Source organism: Cupressus sempervirens, chromosome 5 (assembly GCF_028749045.1).
Source record: "Cupressus sempervirens isolate cs-2001-9-10 chromosome 5, ASM2874904v1, whole genome shotgun sequence".
NCBI lineage: Eukaryota > Viridiplantae > Streptophyta > Pinopsida > Cupressales > Cupressaceae > Cupressus > Cupressus sempervirens.
Window position 1 is genome coordinate 233,298,704 of NC_143122.1, and position 15,685 is coordinate 233,314,388.

General features: G+C 32.4%; 1 protein-coding gene across 1 annotated transcript; it reads left to right on the top strand.

The window, feature by feature from the left end:
* Positions 1 to 13,099: 13,099 nt before the first annotated feature.
* On the top strand, positions 13,100 to 14,905 carry LOC149555309 (putative receptor-like protein kinase At1g11050). Its single transcript, XM_089829318.1, has 4 exons — positions 13,100 to 13,310; positions 13,530 to 13,762; positions 13,856 to 14,101; positions 14,195 to 14,905. The coding sequence occupies exons 1-4, from the start codon at positions 13,100 to 13,102 to the stop codon at positions 14,903 to 14,905; spliced, it is 1,401 nt and encodes a 466-aa protein (XP_089685444.1).
* Positions 14,906 to 15,685: the final 780 nt, after the last annotated feature.

The following is a 15,685-nucleotide window of genomic DNA, read 5'->3' on the forward strand; positions in this document are numbered from 1 at the left end:
AGAATCAAATGGACCTGAGATGAAGAATTCTAGTGCAAATTGGCAAAATTGTGGGTGTTCGCACTATTTTTCTTAGTAGCATCCTCAACTCCTTCTTGATGATTTTTTAGGATTTCTTTTTTATTTAGGCACATATTTCCTCTTCAGCCTTTTTTAATCTGGATTACTCAAGATTCAATGTAAATCTATGTTATTTAACTCACCTCTATTTTATCTTTTCCTTCTAAAAGTAACCTACTTTGTTTTATGTACAGACCTAATTTATGACCTATTTTTCCTTCAAACTACCATTTCAGAAAACCTAACATCCAGTTTTAAGTGTAGCACTGGCGTATTCCTTATTAAAATCTCATATTGTTTTAAAGTCTAGTGGTTCTACCACTACAGATGGTTGCCTTACTTTGTTAATCTATCATGACCTTTTTTTATGTAAGACATGCATGAAACTTCTCTTGATAATCACTACTTTCCAGCACAGAAGCTTTGTAATATTTAAAATCCTATGGAAGAAAGATAAATAATTTCTTTAAAAACTTGCTCCTTCCACACAAGAAGCTACTTTTGAATTGTATATATTAACCAAATTATTAACAAGATCCTAACATTCTCAGCATCATGGAACTCCTAAAAAATTGAATCCTTAAAATTAAGCAGCTTACTATGTTTATGCCCGAAATATCTTTAGGTTATAACCAACACCTTGGATAGGATTATAAACTAGCAACACCAAGCAGTACAGTTAAATAAATGTTTGTCATGAGCTATGGCTAATTGGCCACATTCTAGATAACTATAGATTCAATCATAGGGATCTAATAAATGCTAAAATCCATTTTTCATTTTTGAATTGATAGAAGAGCATTTTAAACATAAAACAATATCAATGTGTTTGGTTCAATAAGAAGTTTCTTGGGTCACTTTGAATTAGAAATGATTTGAATTTCAAGATTGAAAAAGAAACACTTATTACATTTTAGCTATTTTTCCAATTGATATGTTCATCTGTTGACGAAGGGAAGGCTAAATCAAGAGAGCTTTCAGTAGTGTACAGAATCACAATGTCATGGCTTAACATGAATATTGTCATAATTATAAGATGCTGAACTCAATTCTATAGATCAAATATATCTTAATACATCTGCTGAGCAAGTTCCATTTTTTCTCTTTTATTTGATCCTCATTGCAAGTCTACAAAGTGATGTTGCACATAACATATTTGGATTCTAGATAGCTGCATAACTTTCAACTACTGAAACATCAGTATTCTGGCTTTACATTAGTTGGTATGGTGGAAACAAAGCTACAAAGTAGATTTTCAATAATATCTATAATAAGTTTTACTGAATGCTCAAATTCCAGCTTAATTACCAATCTAAAATAGATTGAGATGATATTTACATAATTACAACAGAAATCTTTCTTGGCATAATAGTTGCATTATAAGGGATCAGTTCGTTTGACCAACTAAACTAAGAGTGAACTAGGGCCTTACCACATATATTCACTAGTACATTTGCACTTTTTTTTCTACCAAAATTTTTGACCAAAGCTATAATTCCTTTTTTTTTTCTTTTCATTCTTGAATTGGTCAAAAATAAAAATTCTGTGGCTGATTTGGTCAAAATTTTGACCAACCTATGTATTCTTAAGTTGAATTTTGACCAACTCAATGTTATAACAAAAACAATAAAAGTTTCATTCATTCACGGGTTAAAAAGAAAAAAATTCCTTCATTCACGAGTAATGCATTTCCTCACACACCTATTTATGCTGACTGTTGGGTTTCTCGAAGCTTTGTCATTGGCAAGGGCTCGCCACATACCTGCTTACCACATGAGTGAGCACCTAGGTGAAGTGTAAGTTGGTTCATAGCCAGGTAACAAGCCACAGTCATTGCTTTCTATTTTTTTTGGCCGAGTCATGCACCACAATGCCCTTTCTGATAATGCTTGCATTGTTGGCTACAAATGGCACAAGAAGCAGACAATGATGGATTGGAGAAGAGGTCTAAATTTGTGACATTGCTCGATCAGTGCCAAATCGGTATTTCTCCATTCTCCTTTTACTAGGGTTTCAACTTATGTGCAGTCACCTGCATTTTCAAACACTCTCCAAATGTAGTTGGTTCCGAAATTACCAAACAATATTTGAATTTACTTCAATGTTTGTTATCTATAATATTTGAGTCTCACATAAAGAAACAACAATATATTTAACTTAATAGTTTTATTGACTAGATCAAAATCATGAAAAAAGGTAGAATTGCAAATTTCAGCAAGCATCCGAATAGGCATTCGTTTCTCAAAATAATTTTGGGTGTAATAATCATGAACATTGACAGATCTCTATAAATTTCTAGGATTCTTCTTAGGAATTCTTTGCAATAGATACTGATAACAAATTTTCCATATTGGTAAACTTGGACAACCATACTATTTCAAATCCTGACAAGTCAAATCCCCAGCATGAGGAGAAGCATGGAAGGAAATCAGCACCAGGGACATTTCATTCAAACTATTCTCAAAAATCTTTAGATTTAGTCGGTAACATCCATCCATACCTGTATTTTACTTTAGAAAGTCTAGATCATCAAATTAGGGTTTTTAGTATGACCAAATACACGTCTTCAAACCTGCAAAAAATGTCTCCATACCAAAAGTATTAGATAGGGTTTCATTATAGTCCCCAAGACATGTCCACTTCCCCAATATGGATATGCCTAGTGTTGCATCTCCAAAACCCTACATTCCCTCATATCGATGATCTGCAAAGAGGGCTATTAGAAACATGGAAAAACCTAATGGAATTTTAGTTCATAATGCAAATCCAGGTGACAAAGACAGTCCAATCTTGATCCAAAATGATGAATTTATAGTGGCATTCTTGGAATGTCAACATCTTGGTATTTTTGTAATTTGGAATGGGCCTAGTGAAGAAATGTTCTTTCTCTCCAATTGGCTTAAAGAAAACTACCATGAACAGGTAAGTATATCCTTCTTTTCTAATAAAGTCCTATATTTAAACTTTTTAGATGAACTAGTTAAAAAGGAATTTGCAAATGTCTCTGAGTGTTTTTTTAATGGTCATATTGTCAAGTTTGTCAAATGGTGTCCAAACTTTAAATTAGAAGATTTTGATTTTAAATGCCCAATTTAGTTCAACATTCAGGCCCTACTGCCGGAATTTAATCAGATTGAAATCATTAAATCAATAGAGTTTTCTTGTGGTGAGTTCATAGGGATTAATGCATCATTTCAGTATTATAATAATGTGAAATTACTAATCAAGACTAAATTCAATCATTCTTTACATTTTCATAAAAGAGTAAAAACCAATAAGACAACTTATGATTTAAATCTATACTCATTTGAAGGAGAAATTTCAAAACTAATAAAGATTGAAGACAATAATGGAATGGAGTTTCAAAATATACCTCTTACCTCAGATTTTTAGAGTTTGTTTCCTACGATTTACAATCTAAGAAAGAAGGTGGGTTATAGATTCTCAAATTTGAACTCCTCTTTACAATCAAAAAGTAAGGATGGGCATTAGGATGATATGCAATATACAGAATTGATGAATCAAGAGCAGGATAAGGTCAATCACACACCTGCTGCAAAGATTAAATCTATCATTGTCACTGATCATAAAAATTCTTCAGAATTGATTCAAAAGAATAAGGAAACAAAGAAGTATAGAGCTAAGAAAAAAAAGAAATCTTCGAACATAAGTTTGAGACAGGGGTCAAATCTAGCTAGGGAGGAGAATGTGACTAATAAAGAGGTAAAGGTGGATATGCATGAAAATTTGACAGCAAGCAATGTAAAAGGAGTTAAAGTGATTTGTCCATCCATTTTGGAGCAGATGACTTTTAATGATTCAAGCAGGAGAGAGTCATGTAATATGCTAATCCTTTCAAGAGGGGGATAAAATAACATAAAAGATCCAATCATAGTAAAAAATACGATAATAGGGGGCCTAGGGAAAGGTGATATAGTCGAGTTGGAAAACTCCTTATTGTTTGATCCACAAATAGATAGAGCAAAAAGCAATAGTCTATCAAAGTTAGAGAGGCAAATGGTGTAGCAACAACCACAAGCTATAGAGAATAAATCTATGACTTCAAGCATTAAAGGTATCAACATTTCTTCAAAGTTTTGATAGACTCTGGGTACATATACAAGCTCTCCATTTACTCCAGAGAATACTTAGTTAGATAAGATTGATAAAGAAAAAAGGGAAGACAGATCCATTTCAAGAGAACTAAAGAACTTTTTAAACAAAGATGTGGATAGAACTTAGAGGTAGAAATTTTAAATCCAAAAGATGAGCATCTAGATCAATTAGCTGAGGAGCTAATTCAGGTAATCAACATTGATAATATTAGCTTCAACATATATTCCCAAAAGGAGGCTTTAATCAAAAGGATCCTCAAATTAGGAGGCAAAGATTATATAGCTGAAGATCTCAAAAGGGATTTATTAAAGACAGAGATGGGAGATAACCTATTAAGATAGACTCAAAATTTTGGTAGCATATTAGAGACAGACCAAGAAGCTAAGAGAGTTGGAAAAACGATCTTCGAAGAGATTAAGAGTGAAGATGTAGAGCAGCTGAGAATAGTTAGTCAAATCATCAATGAAATTGAAAATGAAGTATTGTATAAACAAAATGACTTTAGAATATTGCCTGATCATAGTCTGGTAAATTCACAGCTTCTCGGGATCCATTTGAATTAGGAAAGTTTGAATTCACCAAGATTTGGTAGATCAAAAAATAAAAGAGGTAGGAAATCTCTGAAGGAACTAAGAGAGGTAGATGGACTATGTAGAGAACAATAGAAGATAGATGACATGCTAAGTATTGGGAATGGGAAGTGCCTTCCCAGGACATCATGAGGATCACCACATGGAATGCTAGGGGTTTAAATGCCCCTAGTAAAAAAAGGTTATTAAAACAAAATCTTAAATCTTTTAATTTTGAAATCATATTAATTTAGGAAACTAAATTGAATAATATTGAAGGTTTAAAACTTAATAAGATGTTAGGATTTTGGAAGTCTTTCTTTCTAGAGCCTGCAAGTGCTTTAGGGGGTCTAGGTTTAATTTGGAATCCTAGGAGGGTAGACATACAGCACTTAGAATTAAGTAATAATTGGATAAGTGCTAGAGTGCAGTCTAAAATAGATCTAAATTTTATTTTAATTAATATTTATGGTTCAATTAGTCATTTAGGGAAGAAAATTGTTTGGGATGAATTAAGCTCTATTTTCTATAATTATAATGACAGTTCCATTTTGGTAGGTGGTGATTTTAATACTATTTTAAACTTAGAAGAAAAGGTAGGAGGTTCATAGCATCTCTCTCACTCGTCTTTAGATTTTAAAACTTGGAGTGGAAAACATAACATGATAGATGTTGGACAATGAATAATGGTATCTTCACATGGAACAATAGAAGGAAGGACCTTGTGTATATTGCTGAAAAATTAGATAGGTTTTTTATAATAGGTAATTTTGAGGATTATAATTTAAATTTTCATTCCTCCATCCTGCCAATAGCAAGCTTTGATCATTATCCTATTTGTTTTGAGCTTAGTGAACCGTCAAAACTAGTCAGGCTCCCTTTTAAATGTGAGTAGATGTGGTTTTAAGACTCCAATTTTATTGATAATATTAGAGATTAGTAGAAACATGATAGATTTGAAGGTTCTAAGATGTTCATCTTTGTTTCTAAACTAAAATGGTTAAAAGAAAAGATCCTAAGATGGAATAGAGAGAATTTCAATAACATCTTCAAAGAAAAGATAGAAATTGATTTTTTTTTTTTAAAGCTCAACTTAAAAATTATTAAGCATGGTATAAACAACGAAACTTATGCCTTAGAAAAAGAACTCCTCACCAAGTAGGAAGATATCCTCTCCAAAGAAGAAATATTTTGGAGACAGAATTCATGAGATAAATGGCTAGATGAGGGTAATTGGAACACAAATTTTTTCCATAACTCCACCATTTATAATAGATATACGAACAAAATAATGAGTATCATTAATCAGTTGGGTATTCGTACTGATAGACCACAAGAAATTGCGGATATGTTTGTATCACATTTGTAGGGGATATTAAATAATTATGAAGGATCTAATAGACTGGCTCAATCGAAAATGCTTAAATTTATTCCAAAAAAATCTCATCTGAGGATAATAAGGAGTTAAATAAACCAATCACTTTGGATGAAGTAAGATCTATTGTTTTCAGTATGAATCCAGAGAAATCTCCTGGACCTGACAGTTTTCAGGCCTTTTTCTTTCAGAAATGTTGGGATATTGTGGGGGAGGATCTATGGAAAGCCATTGAAGCATATAGAAATGGAGGAGCTTTGTTGGCTAAAATAAATTACTCATTTCTCACCCTGATTCCTAAGAAGAATGGGCAAAAAACTCCAGGAGATTATTGTCCTATTGCTTTATGCAATACAGTTTATAAAATCTTTTCTAAAATTCTAAGCAAAACAGCTTAAAGGTTTCCTGCCTAATCTTATTTTTGAAGAGCAATTAGGTTTTTTCCTCGGTAGATCTATTCTAGATGGTATCCTTACTATTCAAGAAACAATCCACTCGACATCAAAAAATAAGGAGTCGTGTATATTTATGAAATTAGATATACAAAAGGCTTATGACATGGTTGATTGACATTTTCTTTATAACGTTCTTGAAGCATTTGGATTTTCTCATCAATGGATAAATCTTATTTTCAAATTTATTTCTACCCCTAAGATTTCTATTCTTATTAATGGAATGCTCGAAAGGTTTTTTTGAAATTTCAAGAGGAATTAGATAAGGAGATCCATTATCTCCTTCCCTGTTCATCATAATGGCAAAAGCATTTGGAAGAGAAGTTTCAGATGCCTACCAAAAACAAAAAATTACTGGCATCACTGTTACTAGGAATATGCCCAATATCACTCATCAACAATATGTAGATGACACAATTCTTCCTGGTAAGAGTACAATTTCTGAGGCTTTGGGTCTTAGTGATATCATTAAGTCCTATATGGATACCTCAGGCTAGAAGGTAAATGATGGCAAATTCAAGATTTATTTTCTGAATACTCCTTCTGAAATGGAAAATCAGATTTTTAGTATTATGGGTTATAATAAGGGGAAATTTCCATTTAAGTATTTAGGTATTTCTCTTGAGAAGGGGTCAAATTCTAGAAAAGTCTAGCTAGATATGCTTGAAAAGCTGGATAAGAGGATAGATAGTTGGAAAGACAAGTGGCTCTCAAAGGTTGACAAAACTACCAAAATTAGCTCAGTATTATCAGCCATTCCTATTTTTCCTCTCTCTTGCCTTCCCCTTTCTAAGAATATGCTTTCAAAATTTATATCAAAACTTAGGAACTTTCTTTGGAAAGATTGTGAAAATGACAAAAAATCAGCTCTCATTAAATGGGATGATTTATGTAAACCTAAGGATCACAGGGGTTTAGGGATAAAGAATCTACAATGGCAAAATGAAGCGTTAGGAGCGAAACTTATTTGGCATTTATAAAATGAAAGAGATCATAAATGTGCCAAGATATTTGATAACAAATATCTTGATCCAGATGATCCACTTTCTCTATTCAGGATGAAAAACATGCCAAGAGGGTCAGAGTGCTAGAACTTTATGTCTAGATGTCAGAAATTAATTTGTAAGTTCTTGACTTGGGATGTTGGGTGGGGGGATAAAGCCTTATTTTTGGAGGACTCCTAGGATGGTTTTCCCTCGATCTCTTCTTCCCCCATTCCTGTTAATCTCAAAAATAGGTTGATATCTCTACAGGGTGATAAAGTCAAGGACTATAAGATTAAGACATTTTCAAAAGGGTTCGAGCAATGGATTTGCTGACTGTTGGATGGGTTAGTGTTAGATCTTGATTCAGTTAAGGCTCATGAGAAGATTTTTTTGGATAGGAAGATTAAACAATCAAAAGGGTATGATGACCTCATTTGGGCTGGCTCTAAGGATGGTAAATATAGTGTGAAAAATGGTTATAAATCCTTGGTCCATTCTCAAAGTTGGAATCTAGTGGAGATGCCTCTCAAACTATGTTGGGATGTGACTTGTCTCCCTAATGTAGGATTCTTTTTGTGGCTTGCCCTCCAAAATAGAATTTTGAGTGTCGATAGATTAGCTAGACTTGGTATTATAGGCCCTTCTTGGTGTGTGTTATGTAAGCATAATAATGAAGATGTGGATCATCTCTTGTATAGTTGTCCGCATGCACAGGCCTGTTGGGACTGGCTCAGGTTCCATCTTATATGGTCTTCACCTTTGCCAAAATCTTTTCAAGATTTCCTTTTAACTTGGCCTACTAGCATGGTTCACAGTGTTTATAATAAGTTTTGGAGTATTTTTCCTTCAATTGTAGTATGGGAGATATGGAAGGAAAGGAATCATCACATCTTTCAAGATTTGGAATTGAGTATGGAAGGATTACTTTTAAAAATAGAAGCATCTATTGTGTAGGTGTTGAACTCTCACTTTAGGAAATCCACTAAAGAAGACGGATCCTTCTCTATCTAGGATGGTCTTATGAAAAATAATTGGCCTAATCTTACTAATCCACCTCTTGTATATTTGAAGAAAAGCAAGGAGGTGAGGGCTAGGTGCAAATGGGAACCACCCCCTTTTGGATGGTTTAAACTCAATTTTGATGGAGCTACAAGAGGTAATCCAGGGGTGGTAGGTATCAGTTGCATAATTAACGATGACACTGGTAAGTGGGTTGCTAAGATAGCTTCACCCATTCCTCCCACCTCTAATAATCTAGTAGAATTAGAAGCACTAGATAAAGGATTACAATTATGTATTAGTCTAGGATTTTCTAAGGTCATCATTGAAGGCGACTCTCAAATTATCCTTAATGTAGTCAGGAAGCGAGTAACTCCTAATTGGGTTATGAATTCCAAATTAAAGGAAGTCCTTATTCTCTTTGATTGTATCAAAGATACTCAAATCTGTCATATTTTGTGAGAAGGAAACCAGAAAGTAGATTGGCTTGCCAATAAATGAGCTGATGGAGTATCCTTTCAAATAGTTAATTATTTGTAGTTCCTTTTGGCTAAATGTAGTAATGGTTGAAATATAAGGCTGAGTCATGACTTTGAGTAAAGAAATAAATTAGGGCTTATGGTGGGGTTGTCTGGGTTGATTTTGTAATTCTCTTCTTTTATCTCCTTGCTTAGATTTCTCAAATATCTACTGTATTAATATCATTTTGGAGTTGTGGTATGACTTTCTTATTATAATGGTATTGTTTGATAATGGTAAATGTGATGGGACATATCTATTCATAATGTTTAATTGATCAGGTTGCAGTTTATGTGTTTTAGATCCTAGTAGTATCTGTGACTATTTTATATGTTTTCTTTTCTACTTTATAGGTTAAGTAAAGGGTGGCCTTTCTTGGTTATTTAATTTGAAAGTAGTTTTTTTTCAATTTTATGAGGTTGAGCACTATATTAATGAAGACTAGAAATCAAACTTCATGGAATCTCGTTATGGCTACCTTTTTCAAGTTCATGTTTATTATGTTTTCCAACCTTGTGTTTGACTAAGCTTAGGAGGAGGCATGATTGTTTGAGGCTAGAATATGTCAACATTAAATTGGCTTCCGATTCTTGTTCAGATGGAAAAAGATATTTGTGATGTAAAATGCAATCAAATCTTATGTGATCATTAGGGGAATGCCCCTGTATATGTTGTAAACTTAAATTTGTATTGATTAGTAATATTTGACTGGGGTATGTCCCTTTAAAAATGTATTAATATAGGATGTCTGTCCCGGGCTAGACTTGAGGTTTTCTTCTCCATTCTTTCCTACCAATGCCCACTTGAACAGAGTGAAGCTATTGTATCTTATTTATTAAATTAATAAAATAAATCAAGGCCTTGGCCGTTTACCAATTTTATATTAATAATAATAATTTTTTTTAAAAAAAAATATATTTAACTTTAATAGTACACATAGACACAATATTCTATTTCTTACTTGACCAAGAAATCAACCTATGTTTAAGAAAAAAATATACCACCACTTGCTCTCCTCCTTTCTTCAATACATCTATCCAGTTAACATATGCATACGCCATCAATGTAAAGTATGATTTTTTGGGGTATCACAATCCAAAGCTTCACTAGAATCTTATTGAAATATTTCTATAGGACAAAAACATGCATGATATCAAATATGATAGAAGCCAAATATAAAAGTTCATCAATTATTGATATGCATTTACTTTCATTAGTCTTAAAGATTCATAAATGTAAGTAATATAAATTTTATTTTAATATATTTAAATTTAGAATATTTAATTATGTTATAATTAATTAAATATAATATATGAGTGAAATTAAAAACTATACAAAATAAAGATTAGAAAATTTAAATATAATATGATTTAATATTGTATAGATATATATGATAATAAACATTGAATTTAACTTCAATTATATAATTTCTTTCATAAATGTAATAGATAATATAAACTAATTATATAATTATATAATATTAATAGATAGTATAAACTAATTATATAATTATATAATATCAAATAATTTACATTATTATGTAATTAATATCAGTTTTTTTTGGAAGGCAATAAATTTTTTAACACTTAATATTCTTAAATATTAATTACAATTTTTAAAAATATATTTGACTAAGATTTGGACTAAAATAAATCAAAAAATAATTTAATTTTTAGTTAAATATTTACTAAATCAATTATTAGGTATTCTTAACTTTTAAATTATTATTTATAGTTTGGTTGGTAGAGAGGGAAAAATGTTTAAAAGATAAATATATCCAATTATAAAATTGTAGAATAATTGTAATATTTTTGTTTTATTGTAGAATTATATTTTATCATATTTTTAAAACATTTCTAGAAATTAGTTAGAAATAATAGAAACATTGATAGATAGATTTTTATTTTACTGTTCTATTAATATCTTATTTTAATTATGACGATATATATTTTAAAAATAGAAAGAATTTATTTTTGTAAATGTGCAAAATATGGTGGTTGAAAGAATATTGTTAGATTTTTATTATCTTATCCTATTTTTTACAAATAAAAAGGAAAAAATTGTCAATGTGCAAAACGTAGTGGTTGAAAGAATATTGTTAGATAACTAGAGAATACATAATTGCTATAAAGTAGATATACACTAGCTTAATATCAAATGCAATTTTTTTTTAGGTAAGCTTATTTATTTTGAAGACTTGTTCTAACATATAATAAATAGATGGGCACACAAATAACAAATTCATATTAGATTTTAGCGTCAAGAAATTTATTTGTGTTATTTTGGAGATTACTTCAACTGATGTTCTATTGAATATAATAGATAAATATACCATAAAAATGTTATAGCATAAATATAATAGAAATTAAAAGAATGTTTAAAAATATGTTGAAAATATTTACATTCATAAATTGTCTATTGAAAATTCTCTTAATTTTAATAATAACTACAACTAAATCAATTATAGTAGATATTATTTCATATATATATATATATATATATATATATATATATATATATTCAAATAATTAATAATTAAAATGTTATTTGTATGTTTGAAATGGAAATGACTTCCTCTATGCTAATGGAAATAGAAGAACAACATGACGCATTTGGAAATGGAGGGAGGAAAAAAAGATACAATTACACCATGTTCTCATTCTGCTGCTTAAATCAATTTTCAGCTTAATTTTAAGTAGTAATGTGTTCCCATGAAAAATTAAAATTGAAGAAAAGGAAAATTTAGAATCTTTTCCTAGTTTTTTGGAGTGACTATTTTTTAGCAAATGAAAATAAACTGTGAGAAAAGACGGGGGCTAGAAATAAGCAATGACTACTTATTGAAAAAAATGACACATGTCTTTACCACAATTTTTTCATCCTCTTTTTATTTGCCTATATTTTACTTTTCAGAATTATTTGCAAGAAAAATTATTTAAAAATAATTTTTAGAACATGCTTAAAATTATGCAACAAATATTTTGATCTATGGGGCTACAAGCTCCACAAATTGTGCCACAAAACAATGAGCAGCTACTACTAGCAAAAATAAGCTAAGTAGTTGCGACTATCCTCTAGACAAACACTTGAACAAGTTTGAAAAAAAAAAAAAAAAATGATTTCATAATCTTGATAGTTTGTAGTAGAAAAGAACAAAAAATTTGACAAAAAAATGCTACTTCCTGAATCTGGGAAAAAAACAAGTTTAACTTTGTTTTGTCTTTTGTAGAGTTTGGAAATTAGCCTGGTCCTTAAAAATGAAAGGGAGCTTTAAAAAAAGAAAGAAAGAGAGAGAGAGAGACAAGCAAAGAGGGAGGCAGGGAGAGATAGAAAAGATAGAGTGATTGGATAGAAATAAAGATTCTAAATTTTTGGAACACATGCTGCAAGAAATGAATAGAGTCTATTTCAAATTTAGTGGCCCGAGGTTAGAGCTATTGTGGTTTGGTACAAACATGTCATTCCATTTGCAGCCTCTCACGTTTAGGGAAAAATATAATAGAGAATGGAAACATCACATTCTAAAATGAGACATTGCTGAGAAATGTGAAACAGGGATGCCGAAATCCAACGGTGGACAAATTTTAGATCGGTTTTAGACACCGCAGACCATAGATTTGCAATGTTGGATCGTGTATTTCAAATTTAAAATTTTTTCAGCTCTATAATTGAGCTGATTATGGATTGGATAACAAAAATCTATAATTTATCTCCTCTCTATAATTTAGCTGTGTATTTGGAAACTAATACCTATAATTTGGCCCCTTTGTATAAATTTAGCCCATTATTCACTGGTTCTATAAGAGTTATAGCAACTGGATATGTATTTCTTCTGTAATCAAGTAACAACCTTCTCTGTGGAAAGTATTGCTGAAAATGGAGGTGTTCATGGTGACGCTGTTACTAGTTCCAGTTCTGGCAGTTAATGTTGAACCAGAATGCCCAATGAATCTCGACTACACTACTAGAATTCAATGGAACCCATCAACCTGTCATTCAATTTAGACCTCCAAAGACCTTGAAATGTGTAGTGAAACATTGAGAAGTTTGTTGGGAGTTGGTTTTGCTCAGCTGCTCCGGGATGAATCTATTTTTTATCTCCCTGACAACGCCTCCGCCATTGCATGCCTCACACAACTTCAAAAATGGATGAGCTCTATGGGTCTTCCATCAAATCTGGTTTCTCTCTATTTCAGTGATATATCAGAGTTTGTATCAAGTCCTCATCTTTGCGGTGACGTAAAAAGAAAAAGGCACTAGATGGAGAAGTTGGGGCCGACTCCATTAATGGATGCAGCCTGTAGAGGAGACCTTTCTATCTCCACTGCTTGCAGGGTATGCCATAACAGCAGACAAGCCATATTGAAGAGATTGGTGGGAAGAATTAAAAATGCCACAGTTGAAACTAATCTGTAGTGCAACTCTCTAGTACTTCTGTATGTTGTTGGTGTAGCCAATGAATTTGGACCCATGAGCCAAAAAGGCACAAGTTGTATCCTGGGCCTTCCCTTTCATCCCAACAAGTCGAGAGTTTGTTTGGAGATGGTTCTATACAGCTGTGTGGGCGCCGCCATGGCTATCATCTTGCTCTACACCATAGGAATCAAGTACTGGTGGTGGGTCAGTGCAAAAATTAGGCATTTCATGAGAATTCACAGAAGCCTTCTGAGGATTCACATGGGCTTAGTATGGTTGGATATACTACTAATCAAGGATGCAACCAAGAATTTCAGCTATGACAATTTAATGGAGTAGGGCAATTTTGGAATGGTGTGTAAGGGAAGACTTGTTGAAGATCATGAGATGGTTGCTGTGAAGAAAATGAAGCGCTCTTTCCATGAAAACCCACGCCCAGTGCGATTAATCAATGCACGACGAATAGAGGAGGCAACGAACAATTTAAGTACTAACAATTTGATCGGGCAGGGGAGTTTTGGCATTGTGTACAAGGGCAAACTTCCCAACGGTCAGGTGATTTCCGTGAAGAGACTGAAAAAGTGCTATGTCAATGATTTCTGGAATGAGGTGGATATGATGAGAATCTTTCACCACTGGAATTTGTTGGCTCTTCGTGGTTTCGGCATTGTTGGTGATGACAAATAGGGCTACCATGAGTAGTTTCTCATTTACGACTACCTCGCTAATGGCATCCTCGATCAACACATATTTGGAGAGAAAATTAGAAATGGGAGAGGACTAACGTGGGATCAGAGGAAAAAGATAATATTGGGCATCGCAAAGGGGTTATGTTACCTGCATTCCGGCATTCGGCCGACGACATATCATAGAGACATCAAGGCCGACAATATTCTGCTGGATGACGACATGAATTTTTGGTTGGCCATAAGGGAAGGGCAGTCTCTAATTGGGTCGAAAGTAGCAGGCACGCATGGGTATTTGGCGCCAGAGTATTGCCTGACTAGACTACTCATAGATCGTTGTGATGTCTACAGCTTTGGAGTTCTATTGTTGGAAATCATGACCGGCAGAAAGGTTGTGGATATAACTTGTCACTGCCATATTACCGATAGGGTATGGAAGCTTTTAAGAGCGAATAAAGTGGATCTAGTGATAGATTGGAGAATGTGGGAGAGGGAAGAGGTGAAAGTAATGGAGAGATTTGAAAAGGTGGGCATTTTGTGTGCTCATGTTAATGTGGCATTGAGGCCGAGCATGGCAGAAGCTTTGAAGATGTTGGAGGGAGAGGTTGCCATTCCCGCAATGCCAGAAAAGCCTTTGCCTATAGAAAATCACAAAGTAGAGGCCGACGGGACGGATTTTCTCAGGTTTTTAAATCCTTCCTTCAAATCTTCGGTCAAAGAAAAATAGGAATAGGTGGCCATGTATGCATTCTGTTTGCATGTAATACGTTCCCCTGTAGCTACTATTATGTGGCAAAAATATTTTATACAACCTCCCAAAAACAAAGTGTGTACAAAAATGATTATTTGATGTAGTATTTCTTCTCTGTGTCTACACTTGCAATGAGACACCACATGCTTAAATTTATCCACTGTATCTATGGATAATGGAACATTTATCCACTGTACGTTTTCCTGACATGATTTTCGATATAAATTTTTGAAAATCTTGTAGTCTTTTGCATGGAATAGTTAAACAAACATGTTTTCCTCTTTGTGGGAGGTGAAATTCAGTTCGAGGAATTAGGTTAATGTACAAATCACTTCAAGTGATTTAGTCTTTGTCTACAAATAAAACTGGTTTTATTTTTGCCTTGTCTGCAAATACAAATGTCTGTTAATGTTTTATTTCTTTTGATTGGTTTTTAAATCTTTCGATATGCTAGTATAAAATATAAAATATAAAACATGGCATTTCCATGGGATGTCTATAGTGGCATCAAAATGGTATTTTTAAATTAAATTTAAATTTAACATACAGTTCTAAATTAAATTTAAATTTAATTATTAAAAACAACAAATTGTTGTTTTGATGTCAGCATAGACATTAGCCATTTCTTCCAACTAGGCTTAGAATTTATTTTTATGACAGTTTGATTGTGTTAATACCTTTCATTTTATGTTTAAAGATAAATATTGATTTTCATTTTTTATATAAATTAGTAATAATTACAAAAATCTCATGTAT

Excerpts from the sequence above, each read along its gene's own strand:
- LOC149555309 (XM_089829318.1), top strand. The coding sequence starts at position 13,100 with ATGTGTAGTGAAACATTGAGAAGTTTGTTGGGAGTTGGTTTTGCTCAG. Across the intron at positions 13,763-13,855 it reads TGAGGATTCACATGGGCTTA|GGAAGACTTGTTGAAGATCA; the intron begins GTATGGTTGGAT and ends ATGGTGTGTAAG. Across the intron at positions 14,102-14,194 it reads TCAATGATTTCTGGAATGAG|TTTCTCATTTACGACTACCT; the intron begins GTGGATATGATG and ends TACCATGAGTAG.